At 45.4% G+C, this 25,439-nt stretch overlaps 1 protein-coding gene across 2 annotated transcripts in view; it reads right to left on the bottom strand.

Annotated features, from left to right (window-relative positions):
- Positions 1 to 20,788, bottom strand: part of LOC119965219 (nuclear factor NF-kappa-B p100 subunit-like) — a 93,086-nt gene extending 72,298 nt beyond the window's left edge. For both annotated transcript variants that reach the window (XM_038795667.1, XM_038795668.1), the window contains exons 1-2: positions 20,657 to 20,788; positions 7,285 to 7,375 (exon numbers count right to left, since the gene is read on the bottom strand). In XM_038795667.1, coding sequence (XP_038651595.1) covers positions 7,285 to 7,375 — 91 coding nt within the window. In that variant the 5' untranslated portion in view covers positions 20,657 to 20,788. The remainder of the gene's footprint in view (positions 1 to 7,284; positions 7,376 to 20,656) is intronic.
- Between the last annotated feature and the right edge of the window lie 4,651 nt (positions 20,789 to 25,439).

Here is a 25,439-nt window from a genome sequence, read left to right as displayed (position 1 = left end):
CTAATGATGAATTTAGGGGTATGTGTGAAAACGTCAATATCACAGTTCTGAATACAGCTGCAGAAAGCCCATTTAGTAATAGTGTGTATGAAAGAAAGCATGCGGTAATAGATGACATGCTCTGGAAAATTTTGGCAGATTGACCAAACTGCAAGCTAAATTCAGCTTTAGCATGGGCGGTACATGCAAAGAATTAATTGCAGATGGATGGGGGCGACAGTCCCTATCAATTAGTGTTTGGCAGAAATCCTAAAATTCCGTCCATTTTTGATGACCAGCCTCCAGCTTGGAAAACTTAGCTCTGCCTTTGCTGAGCATTTAAATGCATTACATAGCAGTAGAAAAGCTTTTTTGGAAGCAGAACTCTCTGGACGAATTCGCAGAGCTTTGAGACATAATGTACGGCCATCAAATACCGTTTTTCGGCAAGGAGACATAATATCTATAAGAGAGACAATTTTGATGAATGGAAAGGCTCAGGGAAGATGATAAGCATAGATGGCAAAACAAATATTTTGCAACTTGGCCATCAAACTGTTAGGGTACATTCATCAAGGATAATGGGTACTGATTACAAATTTTCAAATTTAGACAGAGCAGGCAGACATGACGAGGAACCAGGGTCATCTGGTACGCATGTGTTACAGAACTATGAGGACCAGTTAACTGATTTAGACAGGGTTTTTTAGAGGAACACAACACTTCTGATGATTTAGAACAGGCCATTTTCCCGAAAGGACAACTGCCAAAAGTTGGTACAAAAGTGACATACTTGCCTGAAGGATCTAGTCAATGGCAGGATACAACTGTTATTAGTAGAGCTGGGAAGGCCACTGGAAAGTATAAACATTGGTTGAATGCACAGCATTCAGGGGAAGGAGTCAAGACAATGGATTGGGAACACGAAGTTCAAAAATGGAGGGCATAGAAACGCAGTGCCAGTTCAGAGAGTACATCGGATAGTGAACAGGTCCGCAGGAAAAGGTCGATAACTATTGACAGGATATCCCTCAGCAGAAGGGAAAGATCAAGCAGTAGCAGTACAGAACGAGATACCAGGCGGGAGAAGGGGCATAGTTTATCAAGGTCTCGGAACATGAGTAAGACTACAAATACTAATAGGAGTAGAAGCCCACATGCACATGAGGTTATGGTGGCTTCCAATAAGTTAGATGAAAAAATTATCAAAGGTGCCAAAAAGCAAGAACTGCATAGTTGGAGTGAATTTGGGGCATACCGGATTGGGGACAAAGAGCTCTATCCACAGATGGATTTGCATGGAAAAGGTTCTTCTGGATGGAACTTGTAAGGCAAAGGCCAGGCTTGTGGCGAGGGGATTTGAAGAAAACGTCGACGATCAGGATTTAAGGGTAGATTCACCTACGGCAGGAAAGGTTATTTTAAAGATCTTCTTGGCTCTATTAGCCGCAAAGGCATGGGAATGCAAATCTATAGATATAAAAGCTGCCTTTTTGCAGGGGCATCAGCTCCAGAGAGACATTTTTCTCCATCCTCCGAAAGAGGCAGCTTACACAGAAGGGGTACTCTGGAAGTTGAACGAATGTATATGGATTAAATGATGCGTCTGGAGTCTGGTATTTTTCGGTAAGGTTCATTTTGTTAAAGTTAGGCTGTTGTCAGTTGAAAGCAGATCGGGCAATGTTTTACTGGCACTATAAAGAAAATCTGTCTGGCATCTTTATGATGCATGTTGATGATTTTTTGTGGGGTGGGATAGTGATTTCAAAGCAATTGAAATCTCTGATTTGAGGAAAGAATTCAGGGTTGGAAGTCAGGCAAAGATTAGTGGGAGACTAGAGGACTGGGAAATCTTTAGGGGGCAACAGAAAGCTACTAAAAAAGCTATAAAGAAGAGTAAGATAGATTATGAGAGTAAACTTGCTCAGAATATAAACACAGATAGTAAAAGTTTTTACAAATATATAAAACAAAAAAGTGTGGCTAAGGGAAATATTGGTCCTTTGGACCAGTGCTTCTCAAAGTGTGGTACACGTACCGGTGCCGGTACGCGAGCCATTGTCTGCCGGTACGTGGAGTGTTTCCAGAAAAGAAAGGGACAGTAATCCTGGATTGGCTTGTTTCGCTCACCGGTCCCTGGCACATTGAAAAAAAAACTGCCAGTCCGCCAGGTCAGATAGTTTGAGAAGCACTGCTTTAGAGGATGAGAAAGGAGTTTTAAAAATGGGAGATGAGGAAATGGCTGAGGAATTGAACAGGTTTTTTGGGTCGGTCTTCACAGTGGAAGACACAAATAACATGCCAGTGACTGATAGAAATGAGGCTATGACAGGTGAGGACCTTGAGAGGATTGTTATCACTAAGGAGGTAGTGGTGGGCAAGCTAATGGGGCTAAAGGTAAACAAGTCTCCTGGCCCTGATGGAATGCATCCCAGAGATGGCTAGGGAAATTGCAAATGCGCTAATGATAATTTACCAAAATTTACTGGACTCTGGGGTGATCCCGGCGGATTGGAAATTAGCAAACGTGACACCACTGTTTAAAAAAGGAGGTAGGCAGAGTGCGGGTAATTATAGGCCAGTGAGCTTAACTTCGGCAGTAGGAAAGATGCTGGAATCTATCATTAAGGAAGAAATAGCGAGGCATCTGGATAGAAATTGTCCCATTGGGCAGACGCAGCATGGGTTCATAAAGGGCAGGTCGTGCCTAACTAATTTAGTGGAATTTTTTGAGAACATTACCAGTGCGGTAGATAACGGGGAGCCAATGGATGTGGTATATCTGGATTTCCAGAAAGCCTTTGACAAGGTGCCACACAAAAGGTTGCTGCATAAGATAAAGATACATGGCACTAAGGGTAAAGTAGTAGCATGGATAGAGGATTGGTTAATTAGTAGAAAGCAAAGAGTGGGGATTAATGGGTGTTTCTCTAGTTGGCAATCAGTAGCTAGTGGTGTCCCTCAGGGATCAGTGTTGGGCCCACAATTGTTCACAATTTACATAGATGATTTGGAGTTGGAGACCAAGGGCAATGTGTCCAAGTTTGCAGACGGCACTAAGATAAGTGGTAAAGCGAAAAGTACAGAGGATACTGGAAGTCTGCAGAGGGATTTGGATAGGTTAAGTGAATGGGCTAGGGTCTGGCAGATGGAATACAATGTTGACAAATGTGAGATTATCCATTTTGGTAGGAATAACAGCAAACTGGATTATTATTTAAATGATAAAATATTAAAACATGCTGCTGTGCAGAGAGACTTGGGTGTGCTAGTGCATGAGTCGCAAAAAGTTGGTTTACAGGTGCAACAGGTGATTAAGAAGGCAAATGGAATGTTGTCCTTCATTGCTAGAGGGATGGAGTTTAAGACTTCGGAGGTTATGCTGCAATTGTATAAGGTGTTATTGAGGCCACATCTGGAGTATTGTGGTCAGTTTTGGTCTCCTTACTTGAGTCAGGACGTACTGGCACTGGAGGGTGTGCAGAGGAGATTCACTAGGTTAATCCCAGATCTGAAGGGATGGATTACGTGGAGAGGTTGAGTAGACTGGGACTGTACTCATTGGAATTTAGAAGGATGAGGGGGGATCTTATAGAAACATATAAAATTATGAAGGGAATAGATAGGATAGATGCGGGCAGGTTGTTTCCACTGGCAGGTGAAAGCAGAACTAGGGGGCATAGCCTCAAAATAAGGGGAAGTAGATTTAGGACTGAGTTTAGGAGGAACTTCTTCACCCAAAGGGTTGTGAATCTATGGAATTCCTTGCCCAGTGAAGCAGTAGAGGCTCCTTCATTAAATGTTTTTAAGATAAAGATAGATAGTTTTTTGAAGAATAAAGGGATTAAGGGTTATGATGTTCAGGCCGGAAAGTGGAGCAGAGTCCACAAAAGATCAGCCATGATCTCATTGAATGGCGGAGCAGGCTCGAGGGGCCATATGGCCTACTCTTGCCCCTAGTTCTTATGTTCTTATGTTCCAGTGCATTTAAATATATTGGCCTGGAAATCGGACAGACTAAGTTAGGGGCAACTTTACATCAGCAATCTTATTTACAAAGCATCAGCTCAATAGCAATTAACCGTGGCCGGGTTTCACAAAAAGGCGCAATGGTTTCAAAGATGGAAAAAGAGCAACTGCGAAGTTTAATTGGGCAACTGAATTGGTTAGGTAGACAGACTAGACCGGACGTGAGTTTTGATGTCTTAGAGTTGAGTAAAAAAATTAATGATCCCAAAGTGGAAGACATAATAAGAGCAAATCAAGCGTTGGTCAAACTAAAAATGCAGGCGTGTGTTTTGAGGTTCCCAGGTTTAGGTGACCTTAGGCACTTGAAACTCAGTTTATAGTGATGCGTCCTATGCAAATTTATGTGATGGGGTTTCAAGCACAGGAGGTTTTATAATTTTCCTTTTAGGGAACAATGGTAAATGTTGCCCTCTTGTGTGGGAAACAAAGAAAATAAGGAGAGTGGTCAAAAGCACTTTGGCTGCTGAGACCTTCAGCCTTGTAGAAGCGGTAGATATGGCCTTTTATATATCTCAGATAATGACAGAAATTTTGGGATTAAGGGATTTGGGTAATATACCTATTGAATGTCACATTGACAATAAATCCCTGTGGGAAAATGTGCACTCTACCAAAAGTGTCAATGAAAAATGTTTAAGGATAGACATCGCAAATTTGAAGCAGATGTTGGACAGAGAGGAAATAGCAAAAATTAAATGGGTTGACAATAATTATCAATTGTCAGACTGTTTTACAAAAAGAGGGGCTAGTTCACAGAAACTTTTGGATATTGTTAATGAAGGGCGCCTGTTTCTGTGACTGTTTTGTTTTTTTCAAAAAAAAAAGAAGGGGGGAAATTGCGTGTGTTTTTGAGTTTCTTGTAATTTTGTTTTCACCTAATTATTTTTTTCTCCAAGGAAGGGGAGACCGTTAAGTAATGGGTTAAGAGACATTCCAATTAGTTGTTTCATTTTATGTTAAGTATCCAGTAATTGACAGATTTGTAAAGGGGCTTCAGGTGGCATTTGTGTCAGGTGATGTGATGTTAGAATTTTGTGCATTCTGTTGAAGTCAATTAAAGGTGTTTGTGGAAAAGGAGCAATACCTTTGACTCGTTATACAACAGCAGCTAAACGTCTAACAAGTGCCACGATCGTGGTACAACCCAGGAACAGGAAGTGATGTGGTGGTGGAGTGGTTCAACTTGATTCAGGTGGAGGCGTGAAGGCAGTGGGGTATGCCTGCAAACCCCTTAAATACATGCCATTCCTACCTCCAGCTGCCAAAACAAGAGTACAAGATTTCTCCCATAGTGTAGGAATTATGTTGGCAATTGCTTTTCCCATCAGTGAGCTCGAGGGATAAAGAGAAGGAAGGCTGATGGCTTAAAGGCAGAGTGCAGGATGCAGGTCCCTGGAAAAGTAGGTGCTAGGAACTTGAACGGACACGTTGACATCAACAGACCACTTGCAGATTGATCTGCAAGTCAAACTGCATGTCAATAAGTCAATGTTTTATCCAGCTAGGTCAGTATGCAACTACAACATGAAATAAGATCTCCTTAAAATAAATGATTATGTAAATCTTCAACTGTACATTCATTTCGAATGTATACCCCACTGAAGAATGCAAATATGAGATTAAATGTAAAAAACCTATACTATTGTCTAAGGACTTTGCATCGTTAAAAAGTAAATGTGCAACAGGTTGCTGGACAACATTTGTGTCATAAAATCCTGGATCAGATACCCAATATATTTTACTGTTGGATCGTCTTATCTTGCCAGATTCTTTAAATGTGCTGTTTTCCTGTTGCATGTGTCACCAGATTCAACGGGCAGCATTAAGCCTAATATCTAACTGCTGACAAGGATGGTGCACTGATGTGCATCAAGGAGAGGTGTACTGAAGTTGCAAACAGAACAATCGTCTTCCCACAATCTATATGCAGTAGTACATCCAATTTTCCATCCACAGGTGCTCTCACACTCCAGTACTTGCAATCTATTTCAAACCATTGCATTGGATTTCGGGTACGATTCAGCGGCCTTGTCATGTTCTACGTGGTGTCGGGCTGAGGCGATTGAATCTTGCAAGAGGCCTCCATCAGAAATCATGGTGCATGAAATATCTCGTGAACTTCAGTGGAATCTTGAGAGGCTTTGCGATCTGAATCTCACTCAGCTTATTTAAATATGCACTCACTTAATTCACCTGGGGCTCGGGGTTCCCCGGCCTTCCCAACGAGGCCTCAACCAGGCCTCGTTTCGTGCTGGTTCAAAAAGTCGCGAACCAGTCATGATGGCACCTGGGGGTAGGGAGGGTTCTTGCTGGGGAGTTGAGGACCCCGGGTGGATGCGTAGTTGGCAAGGTGTTACCCTGGCACTCCCCCTAGACCCTGAGCACCTTGCATTGCCACCCAGGCACCCCAACAGTACCAATCTGGCACTTCCAGGGTTTACGGGTGGCATTGCCAAGCTGGCTCGGGCACAGACATGGGTGCCAGGCTGGCAGTGCCAAGGTGTCCAGGTTGCATGTGCCAGGGTCAGGCTCGGGGTGGCATTGCCAATTAGCGGTGAGGTGAGGGGGTGGGGGGCAGCTCCAGGACCCCAGAAGAGGTATGTTGGGTGAAGTGGGAGGGGGGGGGGGGGGGTGCTGGGGGGTCCTGAGGCTGCGGTGGGGGTGCTGAGGTGTTCAAAAGATCAGGACAATGCCCCGATGGGGAGCTGAGCTCATCAGTGCAGGAAATGACTTAAAGAGTGGCCTCAACGGGAGTTCCTTGCTGGGGTCAAATAAAATGACAAAGTGTCATTGAATGGTAGAGTCTTTCAGCAGACTTTAACTTCAGTCAGCTGAATCACGCCCTTCATTTCACTTTATTTTGAACGTAACGTCTCCCTTCTCTTCCCCTAGCTTTGACAAAGGCTAGCAAAATACTTCCAATTCATTCTGAGGCTCTATAAAGGCTTAAATAATGTTTGCATTTACCTTTAAGTCTGTGCTTTCCTTTAGATTTCCCGTATTAGCCACATTTACCTTATTAATCAGCTGCTTGCAAAAGGTCAAAATTGCTGCTCAGACTATGACTAATTATTCAAATATGTTTGTCATAAAGAGTTGGGGACGGTTAGCTGACCTCACTGTTGGCTAAATTTGTGCCAGCATCGCGGCAGGAATGCCTAATTTTAACCTAGTGAGGAAAATTACCCTTAAATTTGCAGCGATATTATATTTCTTCACAAGCTAAAAACAGCAAACATGCCTTGTCATTCGATAACAACAATAGCAGTCACTTACTGAAATGTGAAGTAGGGTCTGAATAGTTCAAATCTTGACAGCTGAGAACAAAGTCTATGTCTATACTATTGTAGTGATTCATGCTCTCCATCTGGAAAAGAAGTCAAACATGAAATGATACAGATTTTCTGAGCACATTAAAGCACATTTTTGCATCCTTTTTAATACATTTTCATAAATATCAATATTAAAATCCTCTCCAACATGCGAGCTACCGAATGATCTCTGCAGGGCTTCCTCATATGATGAATTTTGTCAGTTCAGTCAAGCAAAATGACAAGGCATCTAACCAGATTGAACACTTACATTTTGATCCGTGACCCTGCATTGCTATTAGAGATGTATAGACCCTGCCGTTCCGCTTGGCCTGTTCATTGGCAATAGTTGGACATTCACAGTGACAAAAATAAAAGGCTCAGGCAACGGAATGAAAATCAGAACAATTAAAAGCATTTACAGTAGCCTTTGAAAGGACCGCGTTGGGGTGATTATGGACAGACTCAGTTGTTGGAAGGATCAGTGAAAGCTACACACAAGAATCACTGAAAATTAATTTGACCAGAAGCTTGCACTGTACCTCCGACAATAAATGCTTTGTCAGCTGTTTCTTCTCATAATGTAACTTTACTTTATTGTTTTGCAAACAGTAGTTTTAGAGATGCCATGGTGTCATAATGTAATAGCTTACACCTAATTGGATTTAGTTGTGCAATATTTTGATGCAAGACATCACCGGATCAGTAAAAACAACTGAATGAACTGAATAACGTTTCAAAACAAATGTACTCTAAAGGTGCTATTTAATGGAAAAAGAAAAGAGCGTGTATAATGGGGTGTTTCCTGGTGCTTGCAGTGCTGAGAACAGGCCCAGCTGAGACTGCACTTACCTTCATTTCCTGCACTGTGGAGCTCCGCTCGTCAGTGCAGGAAGAGATCTGGCACCTCAATCTCTTGATCTCCCAATGCAACTCCAGGATCCCCCCAATGCTCCAACCTACCCATTAGGGGGTCCATGGGCCCCCTCAGCCCACCTGCCAAGAGCAGACACCCCAGGGCCCGATCCCTGGCACGGGTAAGATTCCACATAGGTACTGACAGCCTGGACTCCACGGCAGTGCCAGAATGGTGCTGGGTGGCACTGCCAGGGAGCCGGGCTGGCAGGGTGCCAAAGTTCCTGGGTGGCATAAGCAGTGCCAGGGTACCACCCTGCCCATAGGCCGACTACCCGGGGGCCTCCAGTCATCTTGGCAATGTCTCCCAAGTGCCTTTCCACCTGGTTCATGTATGTGAATTTTTTTTTTTCAAAAAATATACTTCATTCATAAAATTTATCATAAACTTTACAGAACATTTCAAATTGTCTTGACTGTGCATTTCCATCCGAGTTACATTCATTTGTCTTTCTTCAATTCAATTGGGATAACGTTACACACGTATCCTACAATAAGTTACAGTTCTTTCTCGAATATTTACATTGTTTTGCTTCTTTCATACATTGTGGTATTGAAGACGCGGGCCGAGGGATTTTACACTGTTACCAACCCCTCGGTGTACATTTGCTGGGAAGACCTTGCACTGTGGTCTTTCCCCATTACGCCTTGGCGGCAGCTGCCCCAAGCTTGAGTGCGTCCCTCAGCACGTAGTCCTGGACCTTGGAATGTGCCAGTCTGCAACACTCGGTCGAGGACAATTCTTTGCACTGGAAGATCAGCAAGTTTCGGGCAGACCAAAGAGCATCTTTCACCGAGTTGATGACCTTCCAGCAGCAGTTGATATTTGTTTCGGTGTGTGTCCCTGGAAACAGTCCGTAGAGCACAGAGTCCTGTGTTACAGAGCTGCTCGGGATGAACCTTGACAGATACCACTGCATCTCACTCCAGACCTGCTTTTCAAAGGCACATTCCACAAGGAGGTGTGTGACTGTCTCATTTCCCCCACATCCACTCCGAGGGCAGCGTGCATTGATGCTGAGCCTTCGGGTGTACATGAAGAATCTGACAGGGAGGGCCCTTCTCACCACCAGCCAAGCTAGGTCTTGGTGCTTGTTTGAAAGTTCTGGTGATGAGGCGTCCTGCCAGATGGCTCTGACAGTATGTGAATACCAGAGCTAAATGGTGCTGGCTCGGGGTCTCCAATGCAAGTGGATTCAGTCCCAGGTGCTGGGTAGATCCGGAATAAACATATTCAAGTGAGGCTAACTACTGAAATGAAAATGAAATGAAATGAAAATCGCTTATTGTCACGAGTAGGCTTCAATGATGAAGTTACTGTGAAAAGCCCCTAGTCGCCACATTCCGGCGCCTGTCCGGGGAGGCTGGTACAGGAATCGAACCGTGCTGCTGGCCTGCTTGGTCTGCTTTAAAAACCAGCGATTTAGGCGAGTGAGCTTATACAAATCTGGGTCCCGCCCATTGTCCCTTAGATCTTTCGAAGCATAACAAGCCGGGTAAATCTCGCGAGAGGCATCTTGCGGGATTTACCGGCCCTGTCGCGTCCCGAGTTGGGAGTGGCCATTAGATTGCACAATGTGATGCCTTGACAAGTTTCAGAATATAATTGATAACATTTTATTCCAATCAGAATCGGATACAGAAAAAGAAATAGAGAGGAAAGAGGGAGGAAAGATTGGATGAAGTGAAAGAAAAAATCTGACAGGAAGGAAAAGGTTAATACTTTTAAATACCTTTAGAAATCTTTAAGAAGAATTCAGCACTTGCAGGAAGAGACTCAATGGTTTAAATTATTTCCTTTCTGAGACAGATAGTTTAACCAGCATTAAATTAGCAAATATAACATTATTAAATGGATATTAACGCTGGAAAGTCTTAACCCCAACTTTCTGCAGTGTGTTCATTGACCAATTTATTTGCAAATCCAGCAAATTCTTTAAAAAGCGGGAGGTTGTGGCCAAATGGCCGGTGAATTGACCAGCATGTTATCAAAATTCATCCGTCACAGTATATCTATCTTTCTCCGAACTTGCTGACTAACTTGTACATTAACAATAGTGTGTGTCATGAACGTACTGTTAGTTTTCCAGGAAGATTTGGCCCAATGACATTTAAAAATGATAAAACTATTTATAACATATCCAATGTGTTCTCCAAAGAGGTCTGAAGAAGAGTCATATGGACTCGAAAGTTTTAACTCCGTTTCTCTGCACAGATGCTGCCAGACCTTCTGGAATTTTCAGCATTTTTTGTTTTTAATCCTATTGAATTAGCCTGCCCATTATTGCAGAGCCAAGTTAATAATAAGGTTAAGCAGATGTGTCTGGAGCATGTGGATAACTGTGATTCACTTCTCAAATGTGCATGGGATAATGTTCAACCTTAGACCATAAGACCATAAGATATAGGAGCAGAATTAGGCCACTCGGCCCATCGTGTCTGCTCCGCCATTCAATCTTGGCTGATATTTTTCTCATCCTCATTCTCCTGCATTCTCCCCATAACCCCTGATCCCCATATTAATCAAGAACCTTGATTATTAATCTTTCTCTGTCTTAAAGACACTCAGTCATTCGGCCTCCATGGCCTTCTGTGGCAGAGTTCCACAGATTCCCCACACTCTGGCTGGATAAATTCTTCCTCATCTCAGTTTTAAAGGAGTGTCCCTTGAGTCTGAGATGTGTCCTCTTGTTCTAGTTTTTCCTACAAGTGGAAACGTCCCCTCCACATCCAGGCCTCGCAGTATCCTCTAAGTTTCAATAAGATCCCCCCTTCTAAACTCCAACGAGTATACATAGAACATAGAACATAGAAAAATACAGCACAGAACAGGCCTTTTGGCCCACGATGTTGTGCCGAACTTTTGTACTAGATTAAGAACAAACTAATCTACACCCCATCATTCTACCGTAATCCATGTACCTATCCAATAGCCGCTTGAAGGTCCCTAATGTTTCCGACTCAACCACTTCCACAAGTAGTGCATTCCATGCCCCCACTACTCTCTGGGTTAAGAATCTACCTCTGACATCCCCCCTATATCTTTCACCATTCACCTTAAATTTATGTCCCTTTGTAATGGTTTGTTCCACCCGGGGGAAAAGTCTCTGACTGTCTACTCTATCTATTCCCCTGATCATCTTATAAATCTCTATCAAGTCGCCCCTCATCCTTCTCCATTCTAATGAGAAACGGCTTAGCACCCTCAACCTTTCCTTGTAAGACCTACTCTCCATTCCAGGCAACATCCTGGTAAATCTCCTTCGACCTTTTCCAAAGCTTCCACAGCCATCCTAAAATGAGGCGACCAGAACTGCACACAGTACTCCAAATGTGGCCTTACCAAGGTTTTGTACAGCTGCATCATCACCCCACGGCTCTTAAATTCAATCCCTCTGCTAATGAACGCTAACACACCTTCTTCACAGCTTTGTCCACTTGAGTGGCAACTTTCAAAGATCTATGAACATAGACACCAAGATTTCTCTGCTCCTCCACACTGCCAAGAACCCGACCGTTAACCCTGTATTCCGCATTCATATTTGTCCTTCCAGAATGCACAACCTCACACTTGTCAGGGTTAAACTCCATCTGCCACTTCTCAGCCCAGCTCTGCATCCTATCTATGTCTCTTTGCAGCCGACAACAGCCGGCCTCACTATCCACAATTTCACCAACCTTCGTATTGTCTGCAAATTTACTGACCCACCCTCCAACTCCCTCATCCAAGTCATTAATGAAAATGACAAATAGCAGAGGTTCCAGAACTGATCCCTGCGGTACGCCACTGGTAACTGGGCTCCAGGCTGAATATTTGCCATCCACCACCACTCTCTGACTTCTATCAGTTAGCCAGTTCGTTATCCAACTGGCCAAATTTCCCAATATCCCATGCCTCCTTACTTTCTGCATAAGCCTACCATGGGGAACCTTATCAAATGCCTTACTAAAATCCATGTACACTACATCCACTGCTTTACCTTCATCCACATGCTTGGTCACCTCCTCAAATAATTCAATAAGACTTGTGAGGCAAGACCTACCCCTCACAAATCCATGCTATCCCTAATCAAGCAGTGGCTTTCCAGATGCTCATAAATCCTGTCCCTCAGTACCCTTTCCATTACTTTGCCTACCACTGAAGTAAGACTAACTGGCCTGTAATTCCCAGGGTTATCCCTATTCCCTTTTTTGAACTGGGCACGACATTCGCCACTCTCCAATCCCCTGGTACCACCCCTGTTGACAGTGAGGACGAAAATATCATTGCCAACAGCTCTGCAATTTCATCTCTTGCTTCCCATAGAATCCTTGGATATATCCCGCCAGGCCCAGGGGACTTGTCTATCCTCAAGTTTTTCAAAATGCCCAACACATCTTCCTTCCTAACAAGTATCTCCTCAAGCTTACCAGTCTGTTTCACACTGTCCTCTCCAACAATATGTAAATACTGAAGAAAAGTACTCGTTCAAGACCTCAACTATCTCTTCAGATTCAACACACAATCTCCCGCTACTGTCCTTGATCGGACCCACCCCCTCGCTCTTGTCATTCTCATATTTCTCACATATGTGTAAAAGGCCTTGGGGTTTTTCTTGATTCTACCCACCAAAGATTTTTCATGCCCTCTCTTAGCTCTCCTAATCCCTTTCTTCAGTTCCCTCCTGGCTATCTTGTACCCCTCCAGCGCCCTGTCTGAACCTTGTTTCCTCAGCCTTACATAAGTATCCTTCTTCCTCTTAACAAGACATTCAACCTTTTTGTCAAACATGGTTCCCTCACTCGACCATCTCTTCCCTGCCTGACAGGGACATGCATATCAAGGACACGTAGTATCTGTTCCTTGAACAAGTTTCACATTTCAAATGTGTCCTTCCCTGACAGCCTATATTCCCAACGTATGCACTTCAGTTCTTGCCTGACAGCATTGTATTTACCCTTCCACCAATTGTAAACCTTGCCCTGTTGCACGCACCTATCCCTCTCCATTACTAAAGTGAAAGTCACAGAATTGTGGTCACTATCTCCAAAATGCTCCCCCACTAACAAATCTATCACTTGTCCTGGTTCATTACCAAGTACCAAATCCAATATGGCCTCCCCTCTGGTCGGACAATCTACATACTGTGTTAGAAAAGCTTCCTGGACACACTGCACAAACACCTCCCCATCCAAACTATTTGATCTAAAGAGTTTCCACTCAATATTTGGGAAGTTGAAGTCACCCATGACTACTACCCTGTGATTTCTGCACCTTTCCAAAATCTGTTTCCCAATCTGTTCCTCCACATCTCTGCTGCTATTGGGGGGCCTATAGAAAACTCCCAACAAGGTGACTGCTCCTTTCCTATTTCTGATTTCAACCCGTACTACCTCAGTAGGCAGATCCTCCTCGAACTGCCTTTCTGCAGCTGTTATTCTATCTCTAATTAACAATGCCACCCCCCCCCCCCCACCTCATTTACCACCCTCCCTAATCTTATTGAAACATCTATAACCAGGAACCTCCAACAACCATTTCTGCCCCTCTTCTATCCAAGTTTCCATGATGGCCACCACATCATAATCCCAAGTACCGATCCATGCCTTAAGTTCACCCACCTTATTCCTAATGCATCTTGCGTTGAAGTATACACACTTCATCTCCATACCTACAAGTGCTCTCCTTTGTCAGTATTACCTTCCCCACTGCCTCACTACACGCTTTGACGTCCTGAACATCGGCTACCTTAGTTGCTGGACTACAAGTTCGGCTCCCCTTCCCCTGCCAAATTAGATTAAACCCTCCCGAAGAGTACTAGAAAACCTCCCTCCCAAGATATTGGTGCCCCTCTGGTTCGGATGCAACCCGTCCTGCTTGTACAGGTCCCACCTTCCCCAGAATGGGCTCCAATTATCCAAATACCTGAAGCCCTCCCTCCTACACCATTCCTGCAGCCACGTGTTCAACTGCACTCTCTCCCTATTCCTAGCCTCGCTATAACGTTGTACTGACAACAAACCAGAGATGACAATTCTGTCTGTCCTGGGTTTTAAGTTCCAACGTAACTCCCTAAACTCGTTTATTACATCCACACCCCTTTTCCTACCTACGTCGTTGGTACCAATGTGCACCATGACTTCTGGCTGCTCACCCTCCCCCTTAAGGATCCTGAAGACACGATCCGAGAAATTCCTGGCCCTGGCACCCGGGAGGCAACATACCTTCAGGGAGTCTCGCTTGCGACCACAGAATCGCCTATCTATTCCCCTAACCATTGAGTCTCCAATCACTATTGCTTTTCTATTCTCCCCCCTTCCCATCTGAGCCCCTGAGCCAGACTCAGTGCCAGAGACCTGGCCGCAAGGGCCTTCCCCCGGTAGGTCATCCTCCCCAACTGCATCCAAAATGGTATACTTGTTTTGAAGGGGAAGGCCATGAGGGATCACTGCACTGTCTGCCTGGAGTCAGACATGAGGAATGGTTGAAGATCCATCTGGGGCTGGTTTCGCTCACTCGGCTAAATCGCTGGCTTTTAAAGCAGACCAAGCAGGCCAGGAGCACGGTTCGATTCCCGTTCCAGCCTCCCCGGCAGGCGCCGGAGTGTGGCGACTAGGGGCTTTTCACAGTAACTTCGTTGAAGTCTACTTGTGACAAGCGATTTTCATTTCATTGGGGCAGCAGGGTAGCATGGTGGTTAGCATAAATGCTTCACAGCTCCAGGGTCCCAGGTTTGCTTCCCGGCTGGGTCACTGTCTGTGTGGAGTCTGCACGTCCTCCCCCTGTGTGCGTGGGTTTCCTCCCGGTGCTCCGGTTTCCTCCCACAGTCCAAAGATGTGAGGGTTAGGTGGATTGGCCATGCTAAATTGCCCGTAGTGCCCTAATAAAAAAAGTAAGGTTAGGGGGGGGGGGGGTTGTTGGGTTATGGGTATAGGGTGGATACGTGGGTTTGAGTAGGGTGATCATGGCTCGGCACAACATTGAGGGCCGAAGGGCCTGTTCTGTGCTGTACTGTTCTATGTTCTATGTTCTATGTTCTATCCAGAGTCTTCAACCATTCCTCATACGACAAGATCTTCTTTCCAGGGATCATTCTTGTGAACCTCCTCTGGAACCTTTCCAAGGCCAGCACATCCTTCCTTAGATACTGGGTCCAAAACTGCTCACAATACTCCAAATGGGGTCTGACCAGAGCCTTATACAGCCCTCAGAAGTACATCCATGCTCTTGTATTCTAGCCCTCGCGACATGAATGCTACATTGTATTTGCCTTAACTGGCGACTTAACCTGCACGTTAACCTTAAGAGAATCATGAACAAGGACTCCCAAGACCTTTTGTGCTTCTGATTTCCTAAGCACTTTCCCATTTAGAAAACCTTGGTGGTAACTTGTGATAGTATATCAACAGCTTTTATAGAAGCCATCCAATTTTCAATCTGCTGAAATCAGTGAGGTTGATTTTGACTTTGAAGACTGTTCCAGCTGCCAAAAAAAGGGGAACGTGAAAGGCCTGTCACTCCATGGCCTATCAGGCACTAGAAAGCAGCTTACCAATTAGGAGCATAGGATTCCCTTCAGTGCCTAATGAAAAGGAGGTTGCACCACTTAAAGCTTCCATTGAAGTAACAGGGATCTGGCATAATTGAGAAAAGGGCTCTTGGATTTTTAATGTGCACCAGTGCTTCATCTAACTCTCAGTATGTACATACATCACGATGTCGCGAGCATATGCATAATCCTTAGCCCCGGTTCCATCCGCAGGAAGAGATGCCATACAACCTAAAAGGAGAGGTACAGAACTGATGGCGAATCACCTTTCTTTGAGCCATAATACCTGTGGAATAGGAGGCACTGAACACACTGAAGGTACATAGAACATAGAACAGTACAGCACAGAACAGGCCCCTCGGCCCTCAACGTTGCGCCGAGCCATGATCACCCCACTCAAACCCACGTATCCACCCCACACCCGCAACCCAACAACCCCCCCCTTAACCTTACTTTTATTAGGACACTACGGGCAATTTAGCATGGCCAATCCACCTAACCCGCACATCTTTGGACTGTGGGAGGAAACCGGAGCACCCGGAGGAAACCCACGCACACAGGGGGAGGATGTGCAGACTCCACACAGACAGTGACCCAGCCGGGAATTGAACCTGGGATCCTGGAGCTGTGAGGTGAGGAAATGGAGGTTTTGGTTGAGTTCCTCGAGGTTACCAACCATGAGCTATTTCAACTCCCTCATTTGAGTACACTGCCTTCATCCAGCCATGATCAAGACAGAGGGACAAATCCATGTAGGAGCACAAGAGTATGTTAAATAGCACTTAAGAAAGACATAATTGGTTAACCCCTGGGTGAATATGTTATTCTATGGTTGCTGTTGAAACCTTTAAAGCAATAGATCTTTTGCAACCTTGTTTCAGAATTAAGTGCTTCTATATTAGCTACAGAGTCTGGATTGTCACATGGAATGTGCATGAGTGATCGTCGTTACTTTGCATTTCATCTTGGGAGGTGTAAGAAATAGACAAGATGTTGAGGAAGTCAAGATGAACGTACTGCCAAGGTTCCTCTTCCTGTTTAGATCCATTCTGATCTTCATCCCCAAGGCCTTTTTCCAAAAAGTAGACAGTCTAATCATGCCATTTGCGTGTGTGTGTGTGGGGGGTGGGGTAAGAACCCGAGAATTCCCAAACAAACACTGCAAAGAAGGAAAATCAAAGGGGGCTTGGCCTTACCAAACCTACAATACTACCACTGGGCAGCAACAGCAGAAAGAGTGAGGGGATGGGTACAAGAACCCGACAAAGATTGGGTACAAATGGAGGAGGCATCCTGTAAAGGAACAACCCTCCGGGCCCTGGCCACAGCAACACTCCCATCCTCCTCGACAAGATACACAGCGAGACTAGCGATAACGGCCACACTGAGAATGTGGACCCAGCTGAGACAACACTTCAGGATAGCCAAAATGTCCCCCATGGCTCCCATGTGTGGCAATCACAGATTGCCCCCCACCCCAGCCATGCTGGATACTAGCTTCAAAAGATGGAGGCACATTGACGGTCGGGGACTTCTACGTAGGGCACAGACTGGTGACGCTAGACGAAATGACGAGGAAGTGCAGGCTAGCAAAAGGACAGGAAATGAGACACCTCCAACTAAAACACTTCCTCCGCAAAGAGACAGTAGGGTACCCTGGGGCCCCAGAAACCACATTACTAGAGGACCTGATAGGCACAATCAACGAGAGGGGGGGGGGGCTATGTGGGAAAATATACGGACAAAAATGGGAGGACGAACTGGGGACAGAGATAGGATGGGGGCTCTGGAGCGAAGCACTGAGCAGGGTGAACTCCACCTCCTCCTGCGCAAGATTAAGCCTAATGCAGCTCAAAGTAGTGCACAGAGTTCACCTGACCAGTACCCGAATGAGCAGGTTCTTCCCGGAGGTGGAGGACAAATGTGAGCAGTGCCAGAGGGGCCCGGCGAACGACACCCACATGTTTTGGGCTTGCCCCAAGCATGCTGGGTTCTGGACAGCCTTCTCTGAGACAATGTCGAAGGTTGTGGGGGTGAGGGTGAAGTCATGCCCAATAGTGGCAATCTTCGGGGTATCGGAGCAGCCAGAGTTACACATGGGGAAGGGGGCCAAAGCCCTCGCTTTCGCTTCCCTAATCACGCATTGGACAATCCTGCTCGGCTGGCGATCAGCAGCACCACCCACGGCTACAGACTGGCTCGCTGACCTTTCGGAATTTCTCCACCTGGAGAAGATTAAGTACACCACCCGAGGGTCAGAGGAAGGCTTCCTGGATACTTGGGGGCAGTTTGTCGGTCTGTTCCATAACCTGTTCGAGGCCAGCAACGAGGAGTAACCTAATAAGATTTTTTTTAAAACACCAAGAAAGATGAAGTATCAAAAGACTGCGCAACCCGGGGGTGGGATGTGGGGAGGCAGAAGGAAGGTGGGGAAACCACGGGTGATGAGGAGGGGGGTACCCCTACCCCCCCCCCATTTTTTATTCCCATTCTGTCCGGAAAATAAAAGAAAAGCACAGCCGAAACCAAGGGGGTGGGGGTGGGGTGCAGGGGGGGGGGGGGGGGGGGGGTCAACAGGGAAGGGGAGGAACCATAGACCGATCCAGAGGGCAACGAAATGCATGTAGGGTCAGTTAAACGAAGGACAAACTAAACCTCCCTGTATAATAAAGGAAATTAGCGCGGGCGAGAAAACTGTGATGTGTATATATACAACTGTTTATAAATATGGGAAATGCCAATAAAAAGATTTTTAAAATAAGGTGTTGTGGAAGAGTGAGTGGTCTTGGCAAGATCTCAAGGGCAGAATTCAAGTGAATTGCTGGACAAGCAGATGGACTGTCACAGCACAAGCACCTGTCTGGTGCTGGTCTGCAACATCAGCATCTTCCATCTTGCTACTCCATGTCCAGAATCAGTTTGTGCTGCATATGACAATACTGTAGAAAATGTAATATAGCACCATTATGCACGGCACTCAGAGGACTTTCTGGCAGATATATCCTTGGCTAGTTCAAGCACCTTAACCGGCGTTTAAGAATCCAAGTGACCAGCCGCATGATGGTTAGTTCCATGGCTATTAGAGTTATTGTCAGTAGAATAGTGAGGAAAGCGAGGCAGTGTCAATAGTCTGGAATTTAGAAGCTACCCCTTCACACCTCTCAGCCATCTGTACATTGCTTGGTCTTACTGGAAGACTGGTGCCACAGTATAATAGCACTCTGACATCTCATTGGAAGGTATGCATACATCTACTTGATTTTTATGCCTTGATTACTGACAACCTGATGGTGTAAGAAAGCCATCCTGTCCTGCATCTACAAAAATACTTAAAATCTAAATCTCTGTAAGAATTTGTATTTAACTAGGTTGTTTTCAGTACAACCTAAGTCTCCATGATTGTGTGAAGCGAAGGAATTGATAACTGGAAGGTTAACTGTTCACATCAGTGTACTTTTCTCCATAATATCACCTCGAATAAAAGTGGGATGACAAAGTTACAGATCTTTAATTCAGAGAGAGCAGCAAATCCAATATTATCCAGTGGTTCTGTACATTTTCTATTTTTTGCAAATGTTCAATATTAAAACATTTAGTGAAACTTGCGATATTTGCTAGAAGATGCAGACACATGTTGAACATTTAAAAATTAAAGCAGTGGATTAATAATTTAGTTTTTTTTTTAGAAAGCAAAAAACACTTTATGTTATTGGTAGGCTGCACCTCTACTCACTAAATCACTCACTTCCTAGAGTAGTGTTTACCATTTGCAGGGCAGTTACAAAGCAGAAGTGAAACCTCAACACACAGCCGTGATAACAATCTAAGGCTTCCATCTGATCTTTAAATGACTAAAGAATTAAATGACCTTTTGCAATTTACTGATCGTGGATTTTTCTGACAAAAAAACATTTATGGCAACTTGGTACCAAATACACATTTCATCCATATACACACGCACAAACACACCCATACCGAAAGGAGTCAATTTTAGACCACTAGTCCTGGTGGCAAACAGGCATCCGCAATTTTGAGGCCTGACCTTGTTTACACTGTGCTGCAAGAAGACAAGCTGAGGTCCCAGTGGAACTCGCCAGATTAAGGTTGACTGATGTCGGTCTGCTCAGCCAGTAGCGAGATAAGTGCAAGGGAATGATTGCGAATGCTGAGGGATTTGCTCTGGATAGCAGTGGTCCAGATTAGATTTTGTGGCTGAGAGGATCACATCTGCTTCTCCTGGTTCGACAAAAATAATTTCAAACCGACCTTTGCTAGGCCTCTGTTTCTATAACACCCATGGAACTGATCAAAAAGTGCATGCTTCTATCAGTTCTCTCCTGGAAAAATCTCCTATCTCCGTCACATTACCCACAGGCTTCAATATTAAAAGGGGACTACAGCTTGAAACAGGCAGGCCCTTTGACCCATCAGCTTAGAGCTCTTTCAGACAGCTGTGCTGCATGGACCAACTGTCAAAGGGGCAGAAAGTCTGGCTCCATTTTTAAGCTCATAGCCTCCTGTTGTAATCAATTTTCCCATGTGACAATCGGCCCCAACATGCATGTTTTATCTTTATGATACCATGAATCTGCAATGACAAATGGAAAAGTAATATTGCTCCTTTTACACAAGGGTAAACTGGATCATTTGCTGGACAATATAGAAACCAAAATGACAACAGATTCTCTTATCCATGTTCAAAATTTACAACTGTTACAGAAAATCTGAAACCAAAATTCAACTGAACCAAATGTCCTTTGCCTGCATAATGATTCATAAAATACACAAATACATATCAATTAAAGGCGGAAGCAGCCTTTCATTCCAATATAATTCTTTTCTGTCCTGCAGCACTTTTTGTCTATAAACTCAGCTACAAAATTTAGACTATACCTTTAGCGAGTGCTGCCGTAAAGTACAGGAACGTTCAGACTTTTACACTGCACAGACAAATTCATCCGTTGCGCAAATTCTTGAATCACTATCCATCCTAACCACCTAAGCCAAATGACAGTTATGTTTTCTGTTAAGCAAATGATTTTGCTGTTTTGAAGTGTGATTGGTTGACAGGCTGACATGCTTCAATGGCAACAAGGATATTTCTGTAGATGATGTTGTTTCACAAAGACTGTAATGGGCTTTCAGGTTCATGGATAAATGTACCTATCTATAAATAATTTCTCGTGCTGATTGTCATCAGAAAGAAAACAAGAAAGTGTTTAAATTTTAAAAATTATGAAGTAGAATAAATAAAACCCTTAAACATATTATTTTCAATGCTGCTTAACTGGTTTCTGTATCATCAACAGTGCTTTACATCATTACATTTTCCCTCAGTTGTCCAATTATTGTTCTCCACAATAATGTATAATGACATCACTTTGCAGCTGTCTTTCATGGCATTCAACTCCCTTTCCTGGCTGTGGTGGTGTGACCCTTTTAAGGGGGCAGGCTCCAAGGACCACATGACAGGCTGGGGGGCCAATCACGCAAGAGCGGGTGAACCTCAGTGTTATAACCCCTATGGAGGTCCCGGAATCAGGATCATACAGTTTCCCATGACCTAAGCGGAATATGAACTTACCATTTATATGAACACCCCCTTTAAGAGCACAGGGCTCCCCCTTAACAAGGAGAACCCCAGCTCTATAAAAACCCCAGCCTGGTTGCAGTTTGGGGACGGAGACCCTTAGGAGAGTGGAGGAGTATTTGGAATTGATTTGTAATAAACCTTGTTCGGTAATTTCTACTCTCGGCTATGTGTCCTGCTCACCGTAGATTCAACACCCAACAAATGGAGAGTTTGTGCAGGGCCCTGGGAGCAGGGTGCCGGGCAGTGTGGACCAGGCAGCTGAAGTGTAAAGGCCTGTTATGTAGTGTTCTGTGCCTGTTATCTAACTGCCTTTGCCCTTCATCCAGTTTGATGCTAGAAGCTTCCAGCGTATGCCTCGAGCCTCCACATTGGCAACGAGGTACAACTTTTCGGTCACAACCGACAATTATCGTGAATTGAGGGGGGAAGGAAGGAATAGTTGATAAGCTTCAGAAAGAGTCGGAATCATTTAAACCATGAGTGGAAATACTTATTTGGATTTGGATTTGTTTTATTGTCACATGTACCGAGGTACAGTGAAAAGTATCGTTCTGCGTACAGGCCAGATAGACCATTCCATACATTAAAAAACATAGGGCATACATAAATACACAATGTAAATGCATAGGCACGGTCATCAGGTGAAGCATACAGGAGTGCGGTACTACTCAGCGGAGATGTGTGAAGAGATCAGATCAGTCCATAAGAGGATCATTCAGGAGTCTGGGAACAGCACGAAAGAAGCTGATTTTGAAACTGTTAGTGCGTGGTTTGTACCTCCTGCCCAATGGAAGAAGTTGGAAGAGTGAATAACCCGGGTGGGAGGGATCTTTGATTATGCTTCCACTTTCCCACGGCAGCAGGAGGTCTAGACAGAGTCAATGGATGGGAGGCAGGTTCACGTGATGGAGTGGGCTGTGTCATGACTCTCTGTAGTTTCTTATGGTCTTGAATCGGTTGTGGCGGTATGCGCATTGCAGTGGATCAAGGCATTCTGGGAGTATGGAGTTAATGTGTCTCATGACCAACCTCTCGAGGCACTTCATATTGATCGATTTCAAGACCACTGGATGGTAGTCATTGAGGCATTTTGCCTGGCTCTTCGACACCAGTATGATTGTGGTCTTCTTAAAGCAGATGGGAATCTCAGAACGGACTAAGGAGAGGTTGAACATGTCCGTGAACACATCCGCCAGCTGGTTGGCACAGGATCTGAGTGCACAACCAGGGACCCCGTCAAGGTCATTGGGAAACTAGACCCAATTTACCAAGATGGTGGAGTCATGGAGTCAGTACATCAAAGGGCTCCGTTTCTTCTTTAGCATGAATGAGGTTGCAGGCAAGGACAAGCAGAAGGTGATACTTCTGACAGTTTGCGGGCCCCCAAGCATCTAATTTGATCAGGAATCTCACGTCCTTGGAGGCACCTAACTCGACGGCCTTTGACCAGACAGTGAAATTGTTGAAAGAACATCATGACCCAAAGCCCTTGATTATCCTCCAATGTTATAAATCTAACTCTGCAGTGAGGGACCATGAGATCCTGTCTCGGCCTTCATAGCCTGGCATCACCAGTTTGCTGAGTACTGTGAGGTTGCGACCGTGTTTAGCGACATGCCGTATGACAGATTGGTTTGTGGGATCCATAACCTTAATATGCAGAAGATGCTTCTGGCGGAGACCACAAGTACATTGGAAAAGGTGATTGAGATAGTTGAAAAAGGCGTCACTGAGCTTCAAAGCGTAGCTGAAGGGGTCGTTATCAAATAGGGGGAAGTAATGCCGCTAGGTCCACAGCGGGATACACTGGTGCAGGTCAGAGCCAGACATAATCCTCGGGTCAAGACTGGAGCCCAAGGAGCAGGAAGGAATAGGGGCGTCAAGCTGAATCTGAGGTAGACTGCCAAGTTGCAGGGGGAGTGGGGGGGGGGGGGGGATTGGGGGGGGAGATGGGGAGGTGAGGGGGGGGGGTACCATCCCCAGGCAATTTGCCCCATGTTTGGGAGTTTGTGTGCTTCCATTGCAACTGTAGGGAAACATTCAGGCACGGTGCTGTCTGAGGCAAAGAGCACCAATACCAAAAAAAGCAACAGCAGTAGCAGTCCTCAGTGAGACCGAACATAAAAGAACTCTGAAGAAAAGCTTACAATTTATTGGTTCAATGCAGTCTAATTGAATAAGGTGGCTCTGATTGAAATTGTCTGAAGGAGGTATGAGGACATCTTACACAAAGTATTGGGCCAGATTATGGGCATAAAAGCCAAGGGGCAGAATTCTCCGCTCCCGGGAAAAATCGGGAGGGCCGTCGTGAACTCAGCCGAGTTTCACGACGGCCTCGGAGGCCGCTCCTCGCCCCCTATTCTCCCCTCCCGGCGGGGCTAGGAGCGGCCCGCCTAATGACGTCAGCCGCGCATGAACAGGTTGGCCGGCTCCAACCCGCGCATGTGGGGCTGACGTCACGACGCTGACAGCTCGAACCCGTGCATGCCGCCCCACAAGACGTGGCGGCTTGATCTTGCGGGGCGGCGGAGGGGAAATAGTGTGTCCGATTGAGACGCCGGCCCGACGATCGGTGGGCACCGATCGCGGGCCTGTCCCCTCCCGAGCACAGTCGTGGTGCTCATTCCCCACCAGGCCCCCTACAAGCCCCAAACGGGCATCTCCACACCCATTTCACGCGGCAGCGACCAGGTGTGGTTGCCGCCGTTGTGAAACGGTCGCAAACGGCAGGCCGCTCGGCCCATCCGGGTCGGAGAATCGCCAGTCGCCGTGAAAAATGGCAGCCGCCGATTCTTCCGAGCCGGGGGGGGGGGGGGGGGGAATCGCGGGAGGGGCGCGAGGGGGGACGTGAAATTTGTTGGGGGGCCCTCCCGCGATTCTCCCACGCGCCGTGGGGAGCGGAGAATCGCGCCCAAGATCTATGTTAATCTGGATTCACCACTCCAGTTCTTCAGAACCAGACCAGTGCCATACTGATTGTATCAGAAGGTTGAAGCAGATATAAAGAGATTGGAAGAGCTGGGTATAATCAACCTGTTCAGTTTTCAGAGTGGGTGGCCCCGATAAATCCGTCCTTAAATCTGATTGGTCAATAAAGATTTGTGGGGACTACAAGCTGTCTTTAAATCAAGTTGCCCAAGTTTCCCTGAATTGAAGACCTCTACACCAGGCTGGTGGGGGGGCCTCACCTATTCAAGTTGGACCTCAGTCATGACTACCTGCAAGTAGAGCTGTATGAGGAGTCTCAGAAGCTTGCAACAATCAATATCTCAATACCCGTAAAGGCCTCTTTTGTATACCAGACTGTTTAGCATTGTTTCAGCCTATGCTATCTTCCAGCGCACGATGGAAAATCTCCTCCAGGGAATTCCCAAGGTGATAGGTTACCTTGATGACGTGTTAGTCACCGGCACCACACCAGAAGAACACATGGCTTAGTTGGACAATTGAATTGGCTGGGCACACAGACAAGGCTGGATGCAAATTCTCTTGTCTTAGAACTGAGTATTGTGTTGAAATATCCAATAGTCAATGACATTTTACGGGCAAAAAAAACATTTAAAGTATTAAAGATGGGAAAATGTGTGTTGAGATTTCTGTCTTTGGTTGGCCGTAAGAATATAAAATGTATTGTTTTTAGTGATACCTTTGTGATGGGTTTTAAAGTGCAGTCAGTTTTACAATATTTCTTATGGGAGAAAGTGTGAAATGGTGCTCCTTGGCTTGAGAAGTCAAGAAAACAAGGAGAATATAAGAAGCATCCTGGCTACTGAAAATCTTGCACTTGTTGAGGCAGTTGACATGGCATTCTTTTTATCAAAGAAACTAGAGGAAGTCAATATCAGGGAGATGTCATAGAACTTAGAACATACAGAGCAGAAGGTGGCCATTCAGCCCATCGAGACTGCACCGACCCACTTAAGCCCTCACTTCCACCCTATCCCATAACCCAATAACCCCTCCTAACTTTTTTGGTCACTAAGGGCAATTTATCATGGCTAATCCACCTAACCTGCACATCCTTGGACGGTAGGAGGAGACCGGAGCACCCTGAGGAAACCCACGCAGACACGGGGAGAACAT

The sequence above is a fragment of the Scyliorhinus canicula genome, chromosome 4 (genome assembly GCF_902713615.1).
Source record: "Scyliorhinus canicula chromosome 4, sScyCan1.1, whole genome shotgun sequence".
Classification (NCBI taxonomy): domain Eukaryota; kingdom Metazoa; phylum Chordata; class Chondrichthyes; order Carcharhiniformes; family Scyliorhinidae; genus Scyliorhinus; species Scyliorhinus canicula.
This window is presented reverse-complemented; position numbering and strand designations above follow the sequence as displayed.